Source organism: Struthio camelus, chromosome 1 (genome assembly GCF_040807025.1).
Source record: "Struthio camelus isolate bStrCam1 chromosome 1, bStrCam1.hap1, whole genome shotgun sequence".
NCBI classification, from domain to species: domain Eukaryota; kingdom Metazoa; phylum Chordata; class Aves; order Struthioniformes; family Struthionidae; genus Struthio; species Struthio camelus.
Window position 1 is genome coordinate 151,219,675 of NC_090942.1, and position 23,632 is coordinate 151,243,306.

General features: G+C 37.2%; 1 protein-coding gene across 10 annotated transcripts in view; it reads right to left on the reverse strand.

The window, feature by feature from the left end:
• Positions 1 to 23,632, reverse strand: part of TSGA10 (testis specific 10) — a 38,854-nt gene that overhangs the window by 14,472 nt on the left and 750 nt on the right. The window contains exons 2-14 of one of the 10 annotated variants that reach the window (XM_068924058.1): positions 16,065 to 16,124; positions 15,411 to 15,620; positions 14,538 to 14,744; positions 13,909 to 14,064; positions 13,049 to 13,222; positions 12,811 to 12,888; positions 10,723 to 10,874; positions 9,142 to 9,257; positions 5,267 to 5,421; positions 3,945 to 4,000; positions 3,531 to 3,699; positions 1,215 to 1,325; positions 477 to 662 (exon numbers count right to left, since the gene is read on the reverse strand). In XM_068924058.1, coding sequence (XP_068780159.1) covers positions 477 to 662; positions 1,215 to 1,325; positions 3,531 to 3,699; positions 3,945 to 4,000; positions 5,267 to 5,421; positions 9,142 to 9,257; positions 10,723 to 10,874; positions 12,811 to 12,888; positions 13,049 to 13,222; positions 13,909 to 14,064; positions 14,538 to 14,744; positions 15,411 to 15,575 — 1,725 coding nt within the window. In that variant the 5' untranslated portion in view covers positions 15,576 to 15,620; positions 16,065 to 16,124. Of the gene's footprint in view, positions 1 to 476; positions 663 to 1,214; positions 1,326 to 3,530; positions 3,700 to 3,944; positions 4,001 to 5,266; positions 5,422 to 9,141; positions 9,258 to 10,722; positions 10,875 to 12,810; positions 12,889 to 13,048; positions 13,223 to 13,908; positions 14,065 to 14,537; positions 14,745 to 15,410; positions 15,624 to 16,064; positions 16,208 to 23,632 lie in introns of those variants that run through there. The other 9 variants (XM_068924068.1, XM_068924078.1, XM_009666334.2 and 6 more) reach the window with 9 other exon arrangements.

The following is a 23,632-nucleotide window of genomic DNA, read 5'->3' on the forward strand; positions in this document are numbered from 1 at the left end:
AATCTATAACAACCCCAAACAAGAATATCATTTTATATCTATAAAATATTTGCAAAGCTATGCTGTGCGTTGTCCCTTTAGGGGACCCCTAAAGCACTGGAAGGAAGGCTGAAAAACTGGAAGCAATAAAAGGAGGGACAGAAATACAGTATGTGACAGAACAGTAGGTATACTTCACGTATGCTGTGGAGTTCTGTGCAGTTATATCTTTGCTCATTCCAAACATGAGAGCAGTTCATGATTCTTTTTCTTGACTTATGGTATTATTTTTAAGCTTTGTTAGTTTTTTCCCCTCCCTCCCTCCCTCCCTCCAAGTGTGGCTGTTGGAATTCTAGTTATGTTATCAACATAAATTACATACAGTTCATTTGAACAACCCTGCAGTATGGGTAGAAGTGGTATTAAGACTACCTAATTTGAAACAATATACCAGACCATCTCTAGCATGACCTATGGAAACAATGGTCTTAACATACTTGCTCCATCTCTATTTCAAGGGCCTCGATTCTTTCTTTCAACCTGCGGTTCTCAGACTCTGCACTGATTAGCACCAGTCTAACAGAGCTACAATCTGCTTCTGCTTGATGGCATTTTGTTTCCCAGCTTTCTTCTTTTTCACAGGCTTTGTGGTAATTCTCCAAAAGCTCACAGTTCTCTCTCTCCTAAAACATAAAGCTTGTTTGTTTAACGAGTTACAATAAGCTTCACTAGATAGGGACATGCATAGGTCTAGAAGTATAACATATAACATGGTACTGGATTTTATCTCTCTATTTGAAAACTTTGCCATTTAGCCAAAATATTGAGAGACTTCTCAGGAATCAGTGTTTTGTTTAAGATGGCCACATTTTGATGCTCAAGAGACATCTGTTAAAAATGGCTAAATTAACATAAAAAAATGTGAGGTATAGCAATATATTGCAGAAATATTTTATTTGCTGTTAATCCCATATGGTAAAATAAGGAGAAAGATTCCCAAATCCCTGTATTATTCACTTACTCAACTTTTAAAGTTTAGTATATATACACACATATGTACATCAAAAAAAAAAAAGAAAAAAAAACAAGAAAATGCATTCAAACTATTACAATTGTACTTGAAGAACTCAAATAAGTTTCAGCTAAGAAGCAAAATCTTTCACAGAAAAATAGTTAAAATTTCAATTTTTGTTAAAATAATAGCTTTTACTAACAGATTAAATCTACATACTCACTTTAGACTTCAGCATACCCTTCAGCCTGACAATATCTTTATTTGAATCCTGGGCTTTCAACTTCATATCATCAAGCTCATTCTGGTACTGTGCTAGTTTTTTATGCAGTACCTGTAAAGAAAGATTTGTTTCAAAGGTTAAAGCACAGTTTGTACCTTTATAAAAAGCAGAATTAGTGCATAACTAAAGCTTATGGCTTTATTAACTAGATCTTTAAAGGCTACATTAAATATAAACTATGTATATTTCTACAAACAAAATTTTGCATTTATCAACAATATTTCTGTTTTTGACTTGTAAGTAACATCAAGTCTTCTTAAAAAGAAGAAAAAAAGTAAATTGGGAAATATAACAGTTTAGCCCCTTCCCTCCCCCCCCCCCCCCCCAAAAAAAAAAAGATGGATGAGCTATTTAGTAGCTAGGTGGTCATAAGAGAAGAGCCTGAGCCCTTAAAGAGCAGAGCTCAAAGTCAGCTCACCCTTTGTTACATACTGCAGCCTCTTAAAAAGCCACACTTCAGAAAGTAGAAGACAACTAGAAAACTCAATTAACTAACCTAGTGATTATCTCCTAATCAGGATGAAGAAAGCCACACGTATTAGGAGGAAGCACACAGAAGTTCTAGCAATTACTGCTTGAGAGACAGAAGAAGCAGTGGGGTGAGGGGAGTAGCAGAAAGGATGTCTAACTTCCCTTTTCAAAAACTTCCTCACAGAATTACTAAGAGAACACTCAGCTGCAAGAAGGAATATGCAGGAAAAAATATGTAGGAAACCCCTGTTCCTGTGTGGAAAGGCTATGAGTTGCTGAGGTAGGTATTCTGGGATTCTGTGAACTTTTTCATAAGCTGTACTGAAGAAATGAGAATGCTACTTTAAATAATTTGTATTTCACCTGAGCCTAGAGGAACCAGTACATGTTGTATAGGCAAGCCCTTAAAAAATTAATTGATGTTCTCATGATGCCAAGATTTTTTTTTCATTTCTAACTACTTCTACAAGCATCCAGGCACATTGCAAAGAAAAACAGGGAGCTTCTGAAAGTCACTAGAAGCACAAAGAAGCAGCAAGCTGTTTTGTAACCAGCTGACCATATCGGTAACAACTGGGATCCTGAGAGAAGGTTCAGAAGCGTAATTCACTGGAGTAATCTCTTTCAGCAAACCATGTTTGTACAGATACGATTAAAGTTATTAGGGACCTGGAACTTCCTAGCATCTTAAAAAGGGGCTCTAAGGGAAAAAGACTAATACGTTTGAGAGAAGAGAGTTACTTAGAATTGAAGTTGTCTCGTCTAATTTTTGCAATGTAGAATTAGGCACCTGATCTAAACTAGTTACTCTATAACAAATGGAGAGAGAGAGAGGTAGGATGAACCACTTCAAATATTTGGATGGGATGAATCTCCTTCTGCAGGACTTTTCTTCACTTAAAAACAGAGCCTTAATGACTTAAGAATTTCATACAGCTAAAATCAGGTGAAACTGCTCCTTCAAAACTGGGTAGTATTTCCAGAACAAGAGAAAATCGGGAGAGAGGAAAGTATTTTCCAAGAGAAAACAGTAGAACAAGCATAGAGGAGAAAGAGCAAGCATCAGAAAATCATAAATGAAGGAAAAAGGTTGAATAAAAAGAAGAAAAAACAGAATATCACACAGGGATGACCTACTACAGCTTAAATTCTAGCTTTTTGGAAAACGCACTGAAGTACAAACAATCCGTGTATGAGATGACAATTTAGTTTAAGCGTTTTAGCCACTTTCATTAATAACTGCGTACAGATAAATAACATATTAGATAATGGAGTGTTGTATTATAATTAAATATTTATTTTCTTTTATCCAAAAGCCACTTCAAAGGAAAGTAAATACAATACTGCTAATAAATTGTTTAGCTTTCATAAATACATACTGTGTTAAAATTACTAGCAAGTCAAATTCATAAGCTGGTAAACGCTCTGGGCCAGTCACAGTACAATATAAGAAACACCTTCTCCCTCCTTAGAGTACTTTTCCATATAAGCACTGGTTATAACTGCCACAGTGATTTTACTTAAAGATTAACAAAAAAACTATTAATTAGCTGATCCTCAAGACAATAGCTGTACCATTACATAAAAACAGCCAGTCCTCTTTATACAAGTGAGCTGACCAATAAGGGTAAATCAGAGTGTGAAATAAGGGTAAATCAGCGTATGAAAAATGAGATTAAAACTAGTTTGCAGATCTGTTTTTCACATGATAGCCCACAAATTCTAGGCACCACTTAACAATACACAGTTTTCCTTTTTAAGCAAGGGTTTTCTATACAGATATACCTGATTTTCTTGCTTAATATTAGAAAGATGCTCTTGTAACCTGCCATTCTCCTGAGCTAATGATTCTCTGTGCTTCTGTGTCTCTGCAAGTTCATCACTGGTTTCTTCTAGCTGTTGATGCAAACTGGTGATATCTTTCTCACAGATACAGAGAGCTTCAGCAGATTTTCTATGCAGCAAATAATAAATACTTCAGGTATGACAACATTGCCCAACCTAGTACAAATGATAGCTTTTCTAGTAGTTAAGTTTTTAAAGCATGAAACAAAGTTATACCATTTTAATATTTTTAGAGTAAAAAAAAAAAAAACCCTATCCATTAGCACATTCTGTGATTCAATTTTTGAGTTAGTACTTTTATAGATGTCATCAATTAATCAAAATATTAAAATGTACTTGAAATCTTAGCCTTACTTTGTGGAATGCTCCAACTCAGAAATCAGAATCTTGAAATCTGAAATGTTTTTTTCCTTAAAAAGAAACATATAATTAAAAAAACCATTTCTCCTCAGTTAATAAACAGAAACATTTAAATACGTTTTCCTTCTGTTAACTGTTTTATTTTTCAGCTTCATTTAACTATTTAATGCAAAAAGGATTCCACTTTTCCAAGTTTCATCATGTTTAGAGTTGAAACTTCTGATAATCTATTTTGCCAAATAAAGGAACAAGTATTATTAACCTCTGTAAAATATATCCTTTTTAAAATTAAATTTCTTTATTCTTTGTAGTTCTAAAAGGTAGTTTTTGGCTCACACTCCCCAAACTAAATTATATCTTCTATTAGATAAGCTGTTATGGCTTTTCGACAATGAATAAACTACCAGAGTCTGGTAGTTTTTAAACGATAAAACAAGAATTCCATCACTTTTTTTTTTTCATAAAGAAGCTAGCATGAAGTGTATCACGTCACTGCCTTTGGATAAAAATATTAAAAGGAGCATAAACAAGCTAAGGAAGTGTCTTTCATTGGCAACGCAAGAGACATTAGAGATAGCTCTCTCTTCCCTAAAATAACACCGTTTTACAATTTTAAAATGCAAACTAGATGCTTATGCCAATATGCTTTCTTTAATGTCATTTTGTTAAAATCAGTGCAAATCCTTAACAGTTATACCAGATAAAAAATACCATATTTAGTTTGGCCTAACCCAACGCCCAGAGGAGTTAAGCTGAAGTGAAAGAAAATGTCTCAGAACTAAGAACTAAGCAGCTTTACTGTATAGTTTGAATTCACACTGTGCAATTCAATTGATGCAATTTTCTTAGGTAAACTAGTCCTTAAGGTGAAAAGGATATCATATAAATGCATCTTCAATGACAATAAAGTCAGTGTTATTTAGCACTCCTTATCTTTAACATAAATGGATCCCAAGAAATAATTTAGGCTGAATTTTAAGATACACAAAATATTTTATTGGCTACTTCACTCCTCTCCACTTCAGGAAAATAATGAAAATCTGCTCTCTTGAAAAACACTTGAACTTGGACCATACAAAACACCAAACAGGAGATGCTTGCTCAACATTGCTCAAACCTAATGCTCTGAAAGTTAAAATGAGTTTTATTGTTGCCTTCAACACTGTCTGCCTTCAAACTGAAGGAGAACTTGGTCAGCACTGAGCACTATTGCAGATAACCAACACAGGATGGGTGCGATGACCAAAAAGGTCCTTTTGCTCTTTATCTTTTGTGATTCCACAGCTCATTCTGACTATTTACATGTTAGAACGTACTTTAATTGTCAGACTTTCTTCAAGAGTAGCAATCTTCTTTTTTCCTTCTTTGACACAGTCTTGCAAAGTTTCCTTTTCTTTATCAAGTTGTGTAATTGTTTCTTTCAAAGCACAGATCTCCTCTTCTTGTATAAGACTTTGTTTTGAAAAGTTATCTGGACATAATCACAAAGGTCTCATTTTTATTAACTTAACTCAACCCACTTGAAATAAAAATTATTTTGATATACTTCTGTAGCAAAGATGATGACAAAAACATGACAAAAGCTCCCCTTCAGGAAAACACTGAAGCATGTACTTTTTCATAAACATATAAATAATCCTACTGATATTTACAGAACTGCATTCTTTGTTACATCAATGCCATAAGTTGCTTGATTCAAGAAACCTATCTTTATTTAAACAGCAAATGTTCAGATCATTAAAAATAACTTTCTCAGGTGTTGTAACAACAAAGGGCTTAATAAACAAATTTACAAGAGATAGAAGCAATGTATAGACTACAGCCTGTAATGACCGACATGAAGAAGTAGAGATGGATACCCTGATGTTTGCCTGTTTTTCCTGAGACTGTCCTTTCGTCCACTGAACTTCACGCAAAAGTGAATAAACGTGATTTTTTTTTATAAAATTCAACACCACGTAAAAAGCTTGTAAATACTTATTCCAAAGTCAAATTTGAAAAGATATCTCTCCCTATCCTCATGCAGCTGAAAGTGTTACACATTACATTTACCTTTAAGTGGTCAGAGAAACAATCCTTATATGACTTCCAGACATTGCATTCACAGGAGAGAATCACAGAAACTCTTCTTACAGTGAATCTTACTTCTCATACAAAGCACGCAATTTGCAAATTACTCTTTAAACACCAGTGTAATTAGGCTTATCAAATGCTACTTTGTTAACCACTTCCAGGAGATAAAACATCCAAAGTAAAATCACCTACAGCTCTGACATTCGGGGACATAATATATAGCATATATTCACGGTCCGTGTTTTTTCCACAGACCCTCTCCCTGTTTCAAAACACAAGAAGAAAGGTGCTCGAATTTCCACCTCATAATTTTGGATGTATGGCTTTGGAATCTGCTAACATAGTGTTCAAACCTTGCTCTAATGAAAATTCTAAGAAGCAAAGGAGTGTTATCGCAATTTTATAGAGAAGGAATGGAGGTACAAAGACCAGTGCAAAATATCTGATAATTAGATTATTAAATAACATCTGATAATTATCTGATAATTTGAGATGCCCACATCAAAAACCTAAATTTTCAGGATAGAGAATATGTTCAAAAAATAACAATGTATTGATGCCACAGCTGTAAGCGCTCAACATTTCTGAAAATCAATAACCAAAGTTTTGTACCAGACATCCTGAAAATAGGTCATACGTATAATTAGTGATCAGTTCTTAAAAGTCTGGTTGTGCATCACCCAAAAATTCTACAGTGCAATAGTACATACAGTAATAATATAAAATACTGCATAGTAATATTTAACAGCTTTAACAGTGACCGTGCTTTTCTCTTTCTGCAATTATCTGATTTATTCGTTGTACTTTCAGCTAAGGAGAAAATCTTACACACAAGCTTGCTTCACTAGACAAGATTGGTTTACTCCCTACAAGACTGTGTAAAAGGTGCAGCAATAGAAAAACACCATGACAGTGCAATTAAAGACAACACCCTAAGTTAAAAAACACAGAGGTTTATTTATTAAATAGTATAGACAACTTGAAGTTTGGCAATTCCCTACTTTTTAGTGTTTATCTCTGTGGTTAGTTACTTAATTTGTGTGAAAAGCGAAAAACAGGGTTTGAATTCCCATCACGCACATATTGACCTAGAAGACAAATTGTCAACAGGACTAAATTGCCATTCTCTCTGTGGACAAGCCCTGCAAAGAGCCACCTTGCTAAGTTCAAATTCTTTTGCTGACAAGAGAAGATAAGATGAGACTTGGGACTCCTAAGTTCCGTTCCAGGCTCCAAAAGGCAAAAGGCTCTCTTGCGGGCACAAACACTTTCCTTCCAGCTTCTCCAGTTCTGCCTCTCTAAACAGTACTGATAGCTGCTCATCCTTTCTTTCCACTTTGGTCAGCCTCAAATCTTATGGTTTCTCATCCTAGTCTCTTTCCCTACCAGTCCTAAATTCCTAATTCACATTTTCTGTCTCAGTTTCTCCTTTTACTTGCAATATTTCTACTACTGCTCCTACTTCCAGCTTTACTGTCCAAGTCCTAAATCCTTTGTGTGTATAGCTGCTCTCAGATTCTAGTCACCTAAGTCCTACCCACCATCTCTGGACTAGTCATCCAGGTTCAAGATCTTTCCAGTCTCTCTAACCACCAGCTCTCCTCATTGCATGTATCCAATCCTTCTTCATTCCCTCTGATTGCTTTATTAATTTTCAGTCTCTGTTTTCTTGCACGGCCCGAGCTCTCCCTCGCTCCTTATTCATATACTCTTTCTCTGTCCACTGGCTCCCAGTCTCACTGTTTCGTATTTACAGTTTCCCTGGACAAACAATCCTCCTTGTTGCAAATTCTTTTCCAGTCAGCATCCCTATTCTTCACTTGTCCCTTGGCTCTTCATTAAGTTCACTTTTCCCACCTTCTCCACCAGGATGAGGCTGCCCCATATAAATTGTAATCTCAATATCCTTTCCTTATCAGTCCTGCAGTTAAAAATCTCCAAAGTTTCTTATCTCAGTGCACTCTCCCTTCACACCTCCTCCCTCCACACCTTCAGATCAACATCTTCCTCTGTTATCCCTGTGCTGATAGGACAAAGGAGAGCACAAGAATGAGAGTCTCCATTAATTTCAAGATTTTTTGCCTGGACTTGCCTCAGAGCTATAAAAAATCCTATGAACTCTGGACTGCAACATGCTTCAATCAGATGATATCTCAGATGCCAAATTCAGCATTCACATCTGTAATTTTTCTGAGGCTTAAAATATACTTAATTTTGATACATTTCTTGGGAATGATTAAAAGCATATAATGGCATGGAGGCTACCATGCCCTATCAAACATTAAGTCCCTACTTCAACATACAGGAGGTCTAGAACCTCTTAACAAGGTATGTGTATTTTAATGTGGACAAAACATCTTTTTTCTCTAGCATTCTCAGCAGTGGCTTAAACACCTTAGCTGAAACATTAAAAAAATTAAGTTCACTTTCATCTGAATGAAATGTTTCAATCCAAATCACTGAAGTTTCAAAGGTGTAAGTAATAGAAAACAAGGTATTTTAATAGCATAAGGCAACTCTAACATTAGTTGCCACTAGTTATAGGTTACCTTTATTTTCCCTTCACAAATTCACTTCTGCATTTCAGTGTGGGAACAGATTATGTCAATTGCATCTACAGAAAAGTTCTATTTTTGGAAGTGGTAAGATATTCCTTAGCAGGCTACAAATAATTCCTATATCTACCTCCTTTACTCCTCTAATGTAAAAAAAGTTGTAACTTATGACATAGGATATATACTCAAAAGGATGCTTTCTTGATTGCAACCTCATCATTTATGTATGCTGAGAGGTGTTACTGGCACCTTAGTGGACCATAAATCTAACTGATATGCTCAAACACTGCACATAGGTACCAACATATATTGTTCAGCTGACAGTATGAGTGGTCACTAAAATTTATTTACAAAAGATTTATTAGGTCATTTTAAAATGCATAAACCTTCAAATATTGAAAGAAAACAGATGTTTTGACCTTGAACAGTTAAAACTGTTAAACACATTTGTATTTGCATTAAACACTTTTTTATTCAGCTCAAAAGAAATGAAAGAAAAAAAAAGCAATAATATACCAATTAGTTTAATGAATTTTATTAAAACAACAGTGTCTGTCACTCACCAATTTTTTCATCCAAAAGCATAATTTTCTCTTGGGTAAGTTGTAATTCATATTTTTTCTTAGCAAGGCTTTGCTGAGTCTCTGAAAGACTCTGTTCTGTCTTTTCATTCAATAAACTGGAAAAGCAAAAGTATTAATCAGGAAAATTCAGACATTCACATATGACTTTCGTTTTTGGCATATCACTAAAACTGCAAAAGTTAATCAAAACCAAGATTCATTGGTACATTTTATACTATTTGGGATATTTCATTAACGTTAACCTTAATCCCTCCATATTAAAGTCTGAATATTCCTGCAAAGAATCACAACAAAAATAAGATTTGGGGTTTTTTTTGGTTCACCTGTTCTAAACTTGTAAAAAAATAATTAAAATCTTTACTTGGGATATACATTGGAATGTTTGACCTGTTTCAAGTTATGTCTGTGAGGTGTGCGTTCACACCATGTAGCAATGTTAATGCCTTCTCAGACTTCTTAAGAAAACCAAGAGAAGTATTAATATGACATTGGGGGAGAAGAAAAACATATTTTACTAGTAGCAATTAATCCTCAAGAAAACAATTTTTACAGTGTTCATAAAGCTGATAACTTGTTAGGAAGCAGTAATAACTTAGAACCAGATTTCTCAAAGGAGTTCTTGTTATTTTAGAAATCATAGCTTCCTTAATGAAGTATTGTGGGGCACCACCATTAGGAATCACAATAACGCACTCTAGCATCCAGCTTTCCTGCCAATCAAAGTCCAACAAAAAGCTACAACAGCCATGAAACAACTACATCAGTCACTTGTAAGGAAACAGAGGACTAGAAGAATATTTGTCTGACTTATATTTAAGGAAATCCACTAAAAAAAGAAGTCTCAGTATCTTCTCTTGCAATCTGTTCATTCTCTAGCCCATAGGTGCTTCTGTGACCTAGTCCGCCTCTTCTCTCTGCACAAACTTCACAAACACTTGATCTCTCCCGCCATTAAGTAAATTCTCCTGGTTTTTTTTGCCCTCACTGACCTATGCCTTCTTCCCTAAAGGCCTTGCTTGAGTCTAGTACCACTATGTGTTCCTAATGACGGTTAGGAGCACCAGTCCAGCAGCAGGCCACAAACCCTATACGAGGCTTCACTTTCGTTTCCTCTTCCTGGAAAAGTTCTGAGATTGAGAAGAGGATGCTTGAAGCTAACTAAACATGTGATCCATAGTTTATGTATGTTTGCTTGCTTCTATAAAATAAACAATCAAAAATACTGAAAAAAAAATTATTTTTAAAAAAAGGTTCAATGTCTACTCAACTATACCAAAAAACATCAAGCTTCACAGCCTGTAACAGAAAGCTCCTAAACCTATGCTGGAGTGAATTTTACTTTTTTACTTGAAGGTGTTTTTCAGCATGCCTGGAATATCAGCAGGCCAAGAACATTTTACATGTAAATGAAGCAAAGGAAAGCAAGTTCATTTCAAAAAGTAGGGCGGTTCATAAGAACAACTATCATCAGTTCCTTTTGCTTTGCCCTAAATAACAGTTATGAAAATCAACAAACTCATGTTATTCATTACACTGAAGCAATTATATGCCTTGACTTACCGAAGTGAAACATATTCGACTTTCTGTCGGCTCAATTCAGTTTCAGAGTCCAGCGCTCTTCTTGCCAAGGTTGTCATCTCTGTTTCCAGAGAATCTACAGTCTCTTTCATTAGTGCCAGTTTGGACATTTGTTCTAACCGTTCACTATCTAGCTATAAATACAATTAAACATGAGAAGCTGCAAAAAGCTGATTTCTATAAAGCATTTCTCCTATTAATTCTACCTCTACTCTATTTTTAACACAAATCTTTTACTGAAGGAGAGATTTCCAAGTATCTCCTCTACTCAGGGCCTGATTCGAAGCCTAACGAAGGCAGCTGACAAAGAACGGAAATAGGATTCTCACTTTTCCTTCAAATGCCTATCTTTCAGATCTCTAGGAATATTTTGGTTTATTAATGTAAATTTTGGCTCGGTAATTATGCCCAAGTACAAAAAGTCTGACATTTATCAACATTAAAAGCTTTTAGTGAGGACAGAAGACACTATTATGGCTCTGAGAAGGGAGAAATCACAGTGCAGGATACAACACTACAACGGATAGAGTGAGGCCTCTATTAAGTCATATAGCTATGCTAGTAACTGGATAGAGAAATTACTCTAAAACAATTACATAAAGTACCATATGATCGAGTTACCACCATAAAGCCTTTAAGTCTGTACCTAGAACAAAGAACTACTTCAGAAAGTCTTGTTTGTACTCAGGCAAAGGTATAATAAAATCTTAAAAGTTAAAAAAATGCATTTGATTTGATAAATCTTTCAAATCAGCTCTTTCAAGGTAAAAAAAAATTTCACCTCATCTCTCTCCTTATTTACTGATTCTTTCTGTATTAAATTTTATGTTACTACAATCAAAGGTCAGACCACTGAAGAGCAAATCAATAAGACTACGGTATGCAGTAACTTTCTCAGTATTAAGTGCAATAAATTGAATACTGAAGTGTCATCCTCAGAGGATACCAAATCAACTGACGACAGAAAACAATGTAGTTAAAACAGGACTATTCCCAAAATACACTACACACCGTATGTGAAGCATGTGATTAAAGCTGATTTACTGCTCAGAACACTCAGAACTATTGAAGCCTATAATGTATTCTTCATTATGGAGGCAGTCAGTTTAATATTATAATCCTTGGAACTATACATTTAAGCTTTGTAGTAAACATGTTGAAGGGGAAAGATGAAGAATGATGATCAGAACGATCAGAATTTCTAACCACAGGGTCTAGGAGAAAGAGACACTACAGAAATCACTGTTTATCCACTTAAAAATCAAGCTCTTACAAGACTATATATACACTTAAGATGTATATGCGTGTTATTAATATGTTTATTTTCTATTCAAGAGCCTTATATTAGCAAAAAATGGCACCCATACGTAACTTAAACCATTTTAACTTAAAATAGGACTTTGTCAGAGCACTACAATTACAGACCTGATCTTAACAATACAGGGTCATAAAATAATGCAGGTCGGAAGGCACCTCATGAGGTCTCTAGTCCAACCTCCTGCTCAAAGCAGGGCCAACTCTGAGGTCTGACCAGGTTGCTCACGACTTTATCCAGTCAGGTTCTGAAAACCTCCAAGGACGGAAACTGCTCAGCCTGCTTGGCAACCTGCTCCACTGCTTGTCTACTGCATGGGGAAAAAGTGTTCCCTTGTATCCAGTCTGAACCTGTCTTATTTCAATTTATCCCTCTTGTTGCACATCTTTCCACCATGCACCACCATGAAGAGCCTGGCTCTGTCTTCCTGATGACCTCTTTGTAGGATAGACCCCTGTGGTGTTCCAGGCAGAGTATGACCCATTAATGACTAACTCTCTGAGCCCAACCATCCAAACAACTTTTTCCCCATCTAGTTGTCCACTCATCCAGACCATAACATCCTAATTTCAATACAAGAATATTGTGGGTAATAGTGTTGAAAGCCTTGCTAAAGTCTAGGTAAATGACATTCCCTAGTCTCCCCTTGTCCAGTCATGTCATCACAGATGACAATCAGTTTGGTCCTGCAGGATTAACCATAAATATCACCTGTATTACATTTACAATTCCATAAATAAATTATTTTCCCTTACATTCTGAACTGTTGTTTCCAGCTCTTCAATTCTCTGTTCCAAATGAGCCTTCTCATTAAATGCAGTCTCTTGGGAAATCTGCAACAAATCACAATAAAAAAATCACATATAGAATAAGTCAGAACTCACCACAGATGTGTAATGCAGTTAACTCCCAATATTGGAATAGAAATCTTTAGCAATTCTAATTACACAGCTAAATAAATTGCATGTTAAAATAAGCTTGAGTGAAATAAACCTTTAACTGCTCCCTGAGGCTATCACGTTCTGTAGTCATCCTTCGGAAATCAGATAGTGCTGTATCCCTTTCTGTCTCCACACGCCTTAGGATAGCTTGAGCTGTCACAGTACTTTTAGCAGTCTTCGGGCATTTGATAACTTCCCGACGAAGTCGAGATATCTCTTCCTGTGCCTGTTATTAAAAACAACAGTATACTGGAAATATGCAATAGATAATATAATGTATTACTGTACACATAAATCACAAATAGTATCAGTTTAAGAATTTCCATCAGAACTACTCAGTAAAGAATAGATTTTTATTCTAAAAAGCCTGCAAAAAAGAAATCATCAGTGAAGAAAAAGTTAATTATCCTTTTAATTCACATCATGGTACATTTAGTTTTTAGTACTGAAATACATTTATGGAAGAGAATAAGAACAAAAAACTTCTAGCATTCATGAGACTCTTTAGTAATATTTTCAAATTAAACTATTTCAGGTGCTTGGTATAAATATTTGTGTTTTACACTTCAGAATTGTAAAATCTTCCACTATGGGGAAAAATTATAACTAGAATTAGTAATGAGGTATATGGCTGGTAATACCAGCACCATCTCCAAAACTATGCATTACTGAAGACAAAGAAAATGCATACATCATTTGATTCAGGAAAGCATTCTTATTCAAGATAGGGCTTATAAAATTGTATTTAAGCAACAGATTCACATCACAGAATTTTCAAAACATAATTTTTTTTTTATTTTTAAAATAAATGCCTTGCAGTCTTTGTTTTTCAAACAAAGAAACAGAATAGGACTTTTTTGTGTACATCACCTTAAGTTATTTCATTAATCACACTAATATAAATAAAATTACCCGTTCATAAAGAATGACAACTTTGTCTCTTTCAGCTGTTAAAACCTTGATGTTACCCTGAATTTCTGCCACATGGCGCTCATATTTTTCCAGCATTGACTTAAGTTCTTCACGTTCTCTCAATATTTTCAGAACTTCTGGATCAGAACTCGCTCCCTTAAAGAATAATGTTACATAAAGTTAAAGTAAAGGAAGATAGGCTTTCTTCATATTTCTGGTTTGGAAATTTCCATAGGAGATGTAATAAGCCTACAACCTAAAAACTTGAAGACCATCAAGGCCATACAGTCATATCCATTAGTACTAGAGACCAGTTATGCACACCATTTTTCCAAAATACACATTTATTTTGAGCAGCAAAGGCTATCACAAAATTGTACTATCAACCGTCTTAAGAAATATTTAAAAAGTAACCAGTTGTCAGTAACTGTTTAAAGCGATAAACATACATTCAGAGTGAAGCAGCAGTTAACTACACGTTATTTGCTGTTTCCTATCACATGCAACCTTCTGTTCATAATCAGTTAGTTTTTCTTACTGGTAATTATGGCTTTGGTAGCGTGGCATCACATAAATGAGTATTTAAAAGAAATGCACTCCTCCTTTCCCGCAACATTTTCCAAGCTCACCTGGATGGCTGAAAATCTTTTTGACATGCTGCCACAAGAAGGCCTCTGCCTAGGACTTGAAGATGCGTTTCTAAGTATTTTCTGCAAATTCTCAACCTCACTTTTATAGCAGTCTCTGTCCTCTTGCAATGTCTCAGTAAAGATACCAAGCCTTGAAGGTGACTTCCCTTGCTTTTTTTCAGCTTCTGCTTCTAAAATAACCTGAATCTAGCAAAAATTCGAGAGAGAGATGCATTAATTTTGTATAAATATTACTGCAAATCCAGCATTTTGGCTTAATTATTCTAGTGTGAAGGAACATTTTGGACATGTTTTCTAGTTTGGCTAGGCTGAAAACATGCTATTTAGCAATAATAAACTTAATCTAGAGGGGAATCTGTTCAATTTTTGTCTTCAGATACAGCCCAAGTTCAGGAAAAAGAGTAAGAGGTAAGTTACTCTCAGGTGAGTGAATGAGAAAAGAAGCATGAGATACCTTTTCCCAGATCTGTATTAACAAGAAACTTCAAAATGGGGACAGTTTGACTACACCTAGGGGATAAAGAATTAAGTATGTAGTTACATTAACGGTGAACAAAGAATATCCTTTCTGCCATCTCTCTATTACTCAATATACTGCAATTACAATCATGTAGTTGCACGTGCATTAAATGTGATTTTCCATTATCCCACGAAATCAAAAATAACCTGCGCTGAAATTACACCTTCTCAACTGCAAGTGTGATTTTCATCCTTCAACCATTCTATACTTGAAAATAAGTGGCCAGAACCTACTTTTCCTTCATCCCAGCAAATACACCTGAAAGCAGAGATGAACGCTAGAAATTCAGCCAAAAAGGTCTACTGCACAATATTAACTCTAACGAATAATACCTTTGCTTCCTCAAGCTCCTTATCAGAGGTATTCAACAGCAGTTCTTCTTTTTCCAGCTGCTCAGATAGTTTGTCAATTACAATAAATTCTTTATGCAGACGGTCATTTTTACAGGTCAAACTATCCACTTGACTTGACACCTCCTTCCTATCATGCAGTTGCATGTCGTATTGCCTTACATCATGGTTTTTCTTCTTCAGATCTCCAGTCTACTGGGACCAGAAGGAATAAAGTATTTTACTTCATCTTTAGGGATTTGCAGGGAGTATTTCATAATTGAAAAGTAATTTACACTTAACTTTTTTTTTTTTTTTAACTTACTGGAAAAAATCAGTATATAGTATTAACAAATCAGAAATATACACACTGCTAGCATCATTTTGAACAGATTAACTTTGAAAGGATCCAGACACTGGGGAATCAGATCCTTAATGCACATGCAAAAAATTAAGAAACTTATAACTTTTTTTTAGGCTCTGATCAGCAACTTTCCTGGGTGTCCTCTCTACATGCAGTGCATCCTCTTTTTTGGACTCAAATGTGATGTAATTTTCAATATTGCAGACTGACAGTCATCTTCTCAAGCTGAGCTGCCACTGCAGTTATTCTGTGATAGTACTGGAAGAGGAAATGTTTCTCAATGCCTTACTCACTATGGTTCTGTTAGAAGTTAGGAGTGCCGTTCATCATCCTCTGTGACATGGGTCCATATCCTTCACACACGCAGAAAGGCCAGCAGAAATGTAGTAGATGAATTAATATTAATTCACCAATCAATATAAGATTAATAATTTATCTGAAACAAATTTGTCTGTAAAAATATGACATGGCCTTTCCGAAGAAACTAAAAAGTTGCTAACTATTTTATCAACTATCAACTTATCTTGAACATCTCAGTTTATAGGAACATCACTGCCTGATACAGCTTTTCAGTTTTCTGAGTCCTCAGATTTCTAAGATCCCAGCCTAATCAAGATTTGGATACAGTGTTATGTAAAATTCTATTATTTGCACATTGTAACATATGTTGCATATTGTAACATATGAGAATTTAGTATCTTTCAATATTGCATTCCATGAGATTCATTCATTCCAATTATCATAATGTTTCTTCAGGTATTACTAAGCAGTGCACAAAAATAAATTTTGAATTATTTAAGACGACCTGAAAGACGCTTCATGAAAAAGCCTTTCGGGATGGGCTCTATCATGTGACATTCTGTAGTCCTAAATTTTGCCACTTTTCCTGTTCAATGGGTACAAAAATAAATTAAGAGAGTCAGTGAAAAAAATTAAGAATCAATTCTCATTGCAATTTTTTTTCCATCAAACCTGATCCAGCTAATACTAAGTTTAATTATTAAACACAGTTATAAACCTGATAAATATGAAGTGGATGAATGGATAAATCTAAGTTGTTTTAATAAAATAGAGAAAGTATTCACAAAGAACAGTAGAGACAGCCTCTGTACTCCTGTGTTTTGGGTTCTCCTCTTTATCGAGTCATAAAACTGGGGAGAATACAACTCTGCTATTACTGGAGAAAGTTCACAATGGTGCCCATAGTACATGATGTCAAAAGAGGAATGCTATGAAGGGCAGGGAAGCCAAATCCCACTCTTCATCTGCATCTGACCATACAAAACACAAACAATATTTAAAATGACAGTATCAAAGTCTGAGTCAGGTCTGCATCCTCAAGTCTAAAATAACTGACTATACCAAAAATGTGTTTTGCTCCATACAAATAACCTCTATCATTTTTCCCCCTTCACTTTTGGATAAGCAAAAAAGTTCTGAGTACATTGAGTTACCATATTCAAACTATTGAAAAATTAATAGTTCTTCACAGAACTGTTTAGCAACCCACCTAGCAATTTATTCTCCTTCATACCAACCAGAATTTTAATTTGCGCACCTTAACTAATTACAGTTGTGCTCCTTGTGCTGCATGATCAAAGCAGTGTCTAAGCAGGCAAAATTACAAATCACATAAGGCTTTATAGACTCAAAAAGCAACATCATACTATCCAAAAAGACTCATAAGTAACAAAAACCATGAAGTACAAACAACCTTTGCTCCTGTCATGTCTTTGCACTCTGCCCTGGCTCATGACAGCCTGTTCCAGCAATATAAACTTGGAAAGAGAATGCTACCATTTCCAGTATTCCTTTTTATTTTTGCTATATCACTAGGTAGCAGCAGAAGACTCAAGAGCACATAATTTATTTCTAAAAATAGAGTAAAAATATATCAGTAAGACACATGGAGATAACTTGCAAAATTATCTCTATCAGTATCCTCTCAAATAGGAAATAAGGCCAGAAACATTTTTGTATGTGCAAATTCCATCCAAACCCCAGACAGGAGTTAAACAGCAGGAGTTGAATTAAGATAGGGATATGAAGCGAGTTACCATCAACTTTTTGTACTGCAGCCTATGCTTCCTCACAAGCATAGGCTTTTATTTACTTTGAAATAAAAAAGAAAGAGAAACTGTAGTGCTCTGTGGCAGCTTTCTAAGAATAACTATGACAAAACTAGGCCACTGGAGTGAATCCCACAGTAAAGAATGAAAGAGCCAAAGTGAGATAGCGTGAATGCTAAGTACACCTGTGCTACACTGTAACTGTACAAGTGCAAATGCCTTGACTGCCTTTTACTACCCAGCTCACAGCACTATTTAACACTTGAGTCAGTCTGCTACTGATACTATAGTACAGAAAGTAGCCAACAGATCTAACATGAGGATATAAACATTCAATTATCCACCAGCAGGAAGTTCTTTATCATCACCAGTAGGACCACAACAGTTTTTCTCCATACTCAGATTCAAAAGTTTCAAGGAAATTTAGGGCAGCTGGTTTGCTGAGTCATACCACTACCACATTCAATCTCCTCTGAATGAAATCTCAGTTGCTAAGTCTGACCATCAGCCTGAAGGAGTTCTTAAGCACCAACATATGTGAGAGCTTTCTTTGGGAGTAAGAGTCACAGAATCACAGAATGGTTGAGGTTGGAAGGGACCTCTGCAGATCATCTAGTCCAACCCCCCTGATCAAGCAGGGTCACCTAGAGCATATTGCCCAGGATCACATCCAGATGGGTTTTGAATATCTCCAGGGAAGGAGACTCCACTACCTCTCGGGGCAACCTGTTCCAATGCTCTGTCACCCTCACAGTGAAGAAGGTTTTTCTCAGGTTTAGGTGGAACTTCCTGTGGTTCAGTTTCTGCCCGTTGCCTCTTGTCCTGTCGCTGGGCACCACGGAGAAGAGGCTGGCCTCATCCTCTTGACACTCCCCTTTCAGATACTTGTACACATTTATGAGATCGCCTCTCAATCTTCTCTTCTCCAGGCTGAACAGGCCCAGCTCTTGCAGTCTTTCTTCAGAGGAGAGGTGCTCCAGCCCTCTAATCATCTTTGTAGCCCTCCGCTGGACTCCCTCCAGGAGTGCCATGTCTCTCTTGTCCTGGGGAGCCCAGAACTGGACACAGTACTCCAGGTGAGGCCTCCCCAGGGCTGAGGAGAGGGGCAGGATCACCTCCCTCCACCTGCTGGCGACACTCTGCCTAATGCACCCCAGGATACCATTGGCCTTCTTGGCACAAGGGCACACTGCTGCCTCATTAATTAAGTCAGCTGACTTAATTTTGGGTATCTATAAAGAAGCATTTCTAGAATGTGGTTCACATGACCCATTTTAGACATACATACTAGAAAACTAATCATGTCATAGAAATACCTGTTTCTTTCCTCTGCCAGTAAAGACAGCCTAGACACTCTAGGATATACATCATCACTGTTGATGCAAAATTAGATGAGATGAAACCCATCCTAATATTCTAGTGTCCTTGAAAGAGACACTGGCAACTTCCTCCAGTTATACGCATCTCCCTAGCCTTCCCAGAAAGGGAACAGAACAAATCAAAGAGAATTTGCAAGCTTTCAAAACCTTCAGTATCTGAGCATTAATGACTTAGGTTCACAAACAAATGACTTTTCCCTCAAAGTACTATTTTGACTCATCCTGTGAGACAGCTTTTTGAAAGATATAATATTAACACTTTCTAAATCAACTATTTTTATGCTTGCCATAAAGCAGATCTAACTACCGCTATTAACACACTGCTATTAGCCACCATCCTCTCAACTGTGGTACTGCACCCCCCTGCAACAGGATGCAACTTTACATTAAGACCACTCTAAGCTTCATGTAGCTCTAAATGACCCTTGCAGCAGGCTTTTTAGCATGACCAAAAGTATTAACAGTTAGTAACTTCTTTTGACTGATTTAGTACACACAGCTATTTTGGGGTTCTAAGTATTTCTGAGATTAATCATTTAAGATACTCCTCTTCTTCCACTCTTACACAGTGAGCACAGCAACAGCATCTGAATGGTAGCTTCCTCAATATAAGTAATTTATAAAGAGATATTTTTTATTTTAAATTGGCATCCCATACATCATGCAGAGCACAGACTTTTACAGTATTCAAGCACAGTATTTAATGGAATTCAGACTAAAAATTTAAAGCAGAAAAGTAAAACAGAACCTTCAAATTCAGATTACGGATTGTTTTGTCTTTGTTCTTAATCCAGCATTCCAATTTAGAAGATTTCTCACTTTTAGAAACTGGGTCTCCTAAACCAAAATTGTCTTCTCATACTGTTATCTTTTGAAAGAATAAAAAATAGTGTAATTATTTCCAGTGTTTTGGCATGTCAGTTTTGTACCTGGTGATAAAATGAATCACTTTGAAAGAGAAGAGTGATATGCTCCTACAGATGTTTGCCTTAGTATTAGTCTAAAGAAAAAACAGAAATACACTCAAAATAGAACCTTTCAGAGTATGCAGCAATCATTTAAAAAAAAAAAATTACCACTGGAAAATAAGACTGAGAATTGACTACAGCCCCAAATTATGTGAATGTGGATTGCAGCATATTAAATACATGCAATGATCTTATAAGCGTACAGAAGTGCTTGGCTTTCGATGTACTATAACATAATTTTCACTGCATACAAATATTTGAAAACTTGGGCTTTCCAGGGCAGGAAATGTTTGCTATGCTTCTGATCAACCGTGTCAAACAATGTAGTTAGATCCCAGAATCCAAAAAGAGGATGATAAAGCACGTACTATTCAATCATACCATATAACGTGGACAAACATTTTTAAAATTCATTTCAAATGTTGGTTCACCCAAACCTCGTCCTCTAAAATACTACATAGAAAATGAGTAGAAAACCTATCCTTAAAGAAGCAGCAAAAAAAAAAAAAAATCCAAAGCACTTTGAATTTCAGAGGCATAATCCTGCCTCAGGTAAATTTAATAGGATTTTATCAGGGATCGCAAAGGACTGCACTTGTATGACATACCATGTTCAAACAAAAGAGACACAAAAAACATCACAAAAGTGAATGTGACAGTATTTTCTAGTACATTAACATTTATTAGACAGAAAATCACTAAAGTCAGTGACAAAACTCATGGGATCCAACCACAGACTCGAAAAAAAAAAAAATCCCAAACCTGAATCATTCACTTTTTAAATTCAGAATCACTTGCAACAGAGACTGAACATATACAATAGGTCTATTGGTCAATACAGAATCACAGAGTAGTGGAGGCTGCAAGGGACCTCTGGAGATCATCTGGTCCAACCCCCCTGCTCAAGCAGGGTCACCTACAGCAGGTTGCCCAAGTCCATATCAAATTGGCTTTGGAGAATCTCCAAGCATGGAGACTCTACAACCTCTCCGCGCAACCTGTTCCAGGGTTCAGCCACCCTCACAGTGAAGTGTTTTCTTGTGTCCAGATGGAATTTCCTGTGTTTTAGTTTGTACCCACTGCCTCCTGTCCTGTCACGGGACACCACTGAAAAGAGTCTGGTTCCACCTTCTTTATACCCTCCCATCAGATATTTATACCCATTGATGAGATGCCCCTGAGCCTTCTCTTCTCCAGGCTAAACAATCCCAGCTCTTTCAGCCTCTCTTTGTACGACAGACGCTCCAGTCCCTTAATCAGCTTCATGGCTCTTTGCTGGACTTGCTCCAGTATGCTCATGTCCTTCTTGTGCTGGAGAGCCCAGACCTGGACAACAGTACTCCACATGTAGTCTCACCAGTGAGGAATAAATGGGAACAACCGCCTCCCTCAAGCTACCGTCTACACCCTTCTCAGTGCAACCCAAGATGCTGTTGGCATTCTTTGCCGCAAGGGCGCATTGCTGGCTCACGTTCAACTTGTCCACCAGGACTCCCCAGTCCTTCTCTACAAAGCTGCTTTCCAGCTAGTTGGCCCCAGCATGTATTGGTGCATGGGGTTATTCCTCTCCAGGTGCAGGACTTGGCCTTTCCCTTTGTTGAACTTGATGAGATACCTGTCAAGGTCCCTCTGAATGGCAGCACACCCATCTGGTGTGTCAACCACTTCTCCCAGTTTTGTATAATCTGCCTCATGCTGAGAATGCACTTTGTCCCATCATCCATGTCATTAATGAAAACGTTAAACAGTACTGGCTCCAGTATTGACCCCTGTGGTACACCACTAGTGACTGGCCTCCAGCTGGATTACAACCCTCAGAGCCAATCCCAGCAGTTCAGCTAGTTTTCAGTCCGCCTCACGATCCATTTATCTAGCTTGTACTTCCTCAGTTTGTCTTTAAGGATGTTATGCGAGATAGTGTTGAAAGCCCTACAGAAGTCAGGATAAACAAACATCTACTGCTCTCCCCTCATCCATCAAGCCAGTTATCTCATCATAGAAGACTATCAGGTTGGTCAAGCATGATTTCCCTTCATAAATCCCTGCTGACTTCTCCCAATATTGTCCTTAGTATGTTTCAAAATGGTTTCCAGGAGTATTTGCTCCATCACCTTCCCAGAGATCAAGGTGAGGCTGTCCAGCCTGTTGTTCCCTTGATCCTCCTTCCTGCAGGCAAGAGTGATGTGCTTTCTTCCCATTCTTAGGAACCTCCTATGACTGCTGTGACCTTTCAAAGATAATTGAGAAGGGCCTTACAATGGCATTGGCCAGCTCCCTCAGCACTTGAACGTGCATCTCATCAGGTCCCTTGGACTTGCAAACATTCAGATTGTTTAATTGTTCCCTAATCTGATCCTCCTCCACCAAGGGCAAGTCTTCCTTGAACGAGGCTTTCCCAGTGGTCTCAGGGACACAGGATTCCCCAATGCAGGATTTACCAGTAAAGACTGAGGCAAAAGCGGCATTGAGTACCTCGGCCTTTTCTGTCCTTTGTCATGAGGTCTTCCACCCCATTCAGGAGTGGGCCCTCATTTTCCCTAGTCTTCTTTTTGCTGCTGAGATACCCACATAAGCCTTTCTTGTTGCCCTTCATGTCCCTCGTCAGACTCAACTCCAGATGGCCTTTGGCTTTCCTAACCCCATCCCTGCATGCTTGGACAGTGTCCCTAAATTCCTCCCCAACCTCCATCTCCAACTGGTTTTTCCCTTTTTTGCAAGGATCAGATCCAGCAGAGCACCTCCTCTCATCAACTCCTTGATCACTTGTGTCAAGAAGTTGTCACCAGTGCACTCCAGAAACCTCCTGAATTGCTTGTGCCTTGCTGTGTTGTCCCTCCAGCAGATATTAGGGTAGTGAAAGTCCCTTATGAGGCCCAGGGCCTGTGAATATGAGGCTTCCTCCAGTGTCTGAAGAAGTCTTCATCTACTTCTTCCTGACCAGGTGGTCTGTGGCAGACACCCACAACATCACCTGTGCTGGTCTGCCTGCTAATCCTCACTGATAAGCTCTCAACTGGCACGTCATCCATCCCTAGGCAGAGCTCCATGCAATCCAGCTGTTCCCTCATAAAGGACAACTCCCCCTCCCCACTGTCCTGGCCCATCCTTCCTAAAGAGCCTGTATCCATCCATTGCAGCCCTATAGTCATGTGAGCTATCCCACCATATCTCTGTGATCCCACTGAGATCATAGCCTCGTTTGTAACTGCATGCCAACCTCTAACTCCTCCTGTTTGTTCCCCAGAGTACTATTAAATACTGCAAAATGAACCTGGCTGATCCTATAAAAACAACAGTAGTTTTCACAATGCCTTAAAGAATGCTGCTTGTATACTGCAAAACATACTATTTCCTTTAAAAACAAAGTATGTGTGTATGTATAAACGTATTAAAAAGCGATATATGTAGCAACATGGTGAGCATGTGATTTTTACTCGGGACCAAT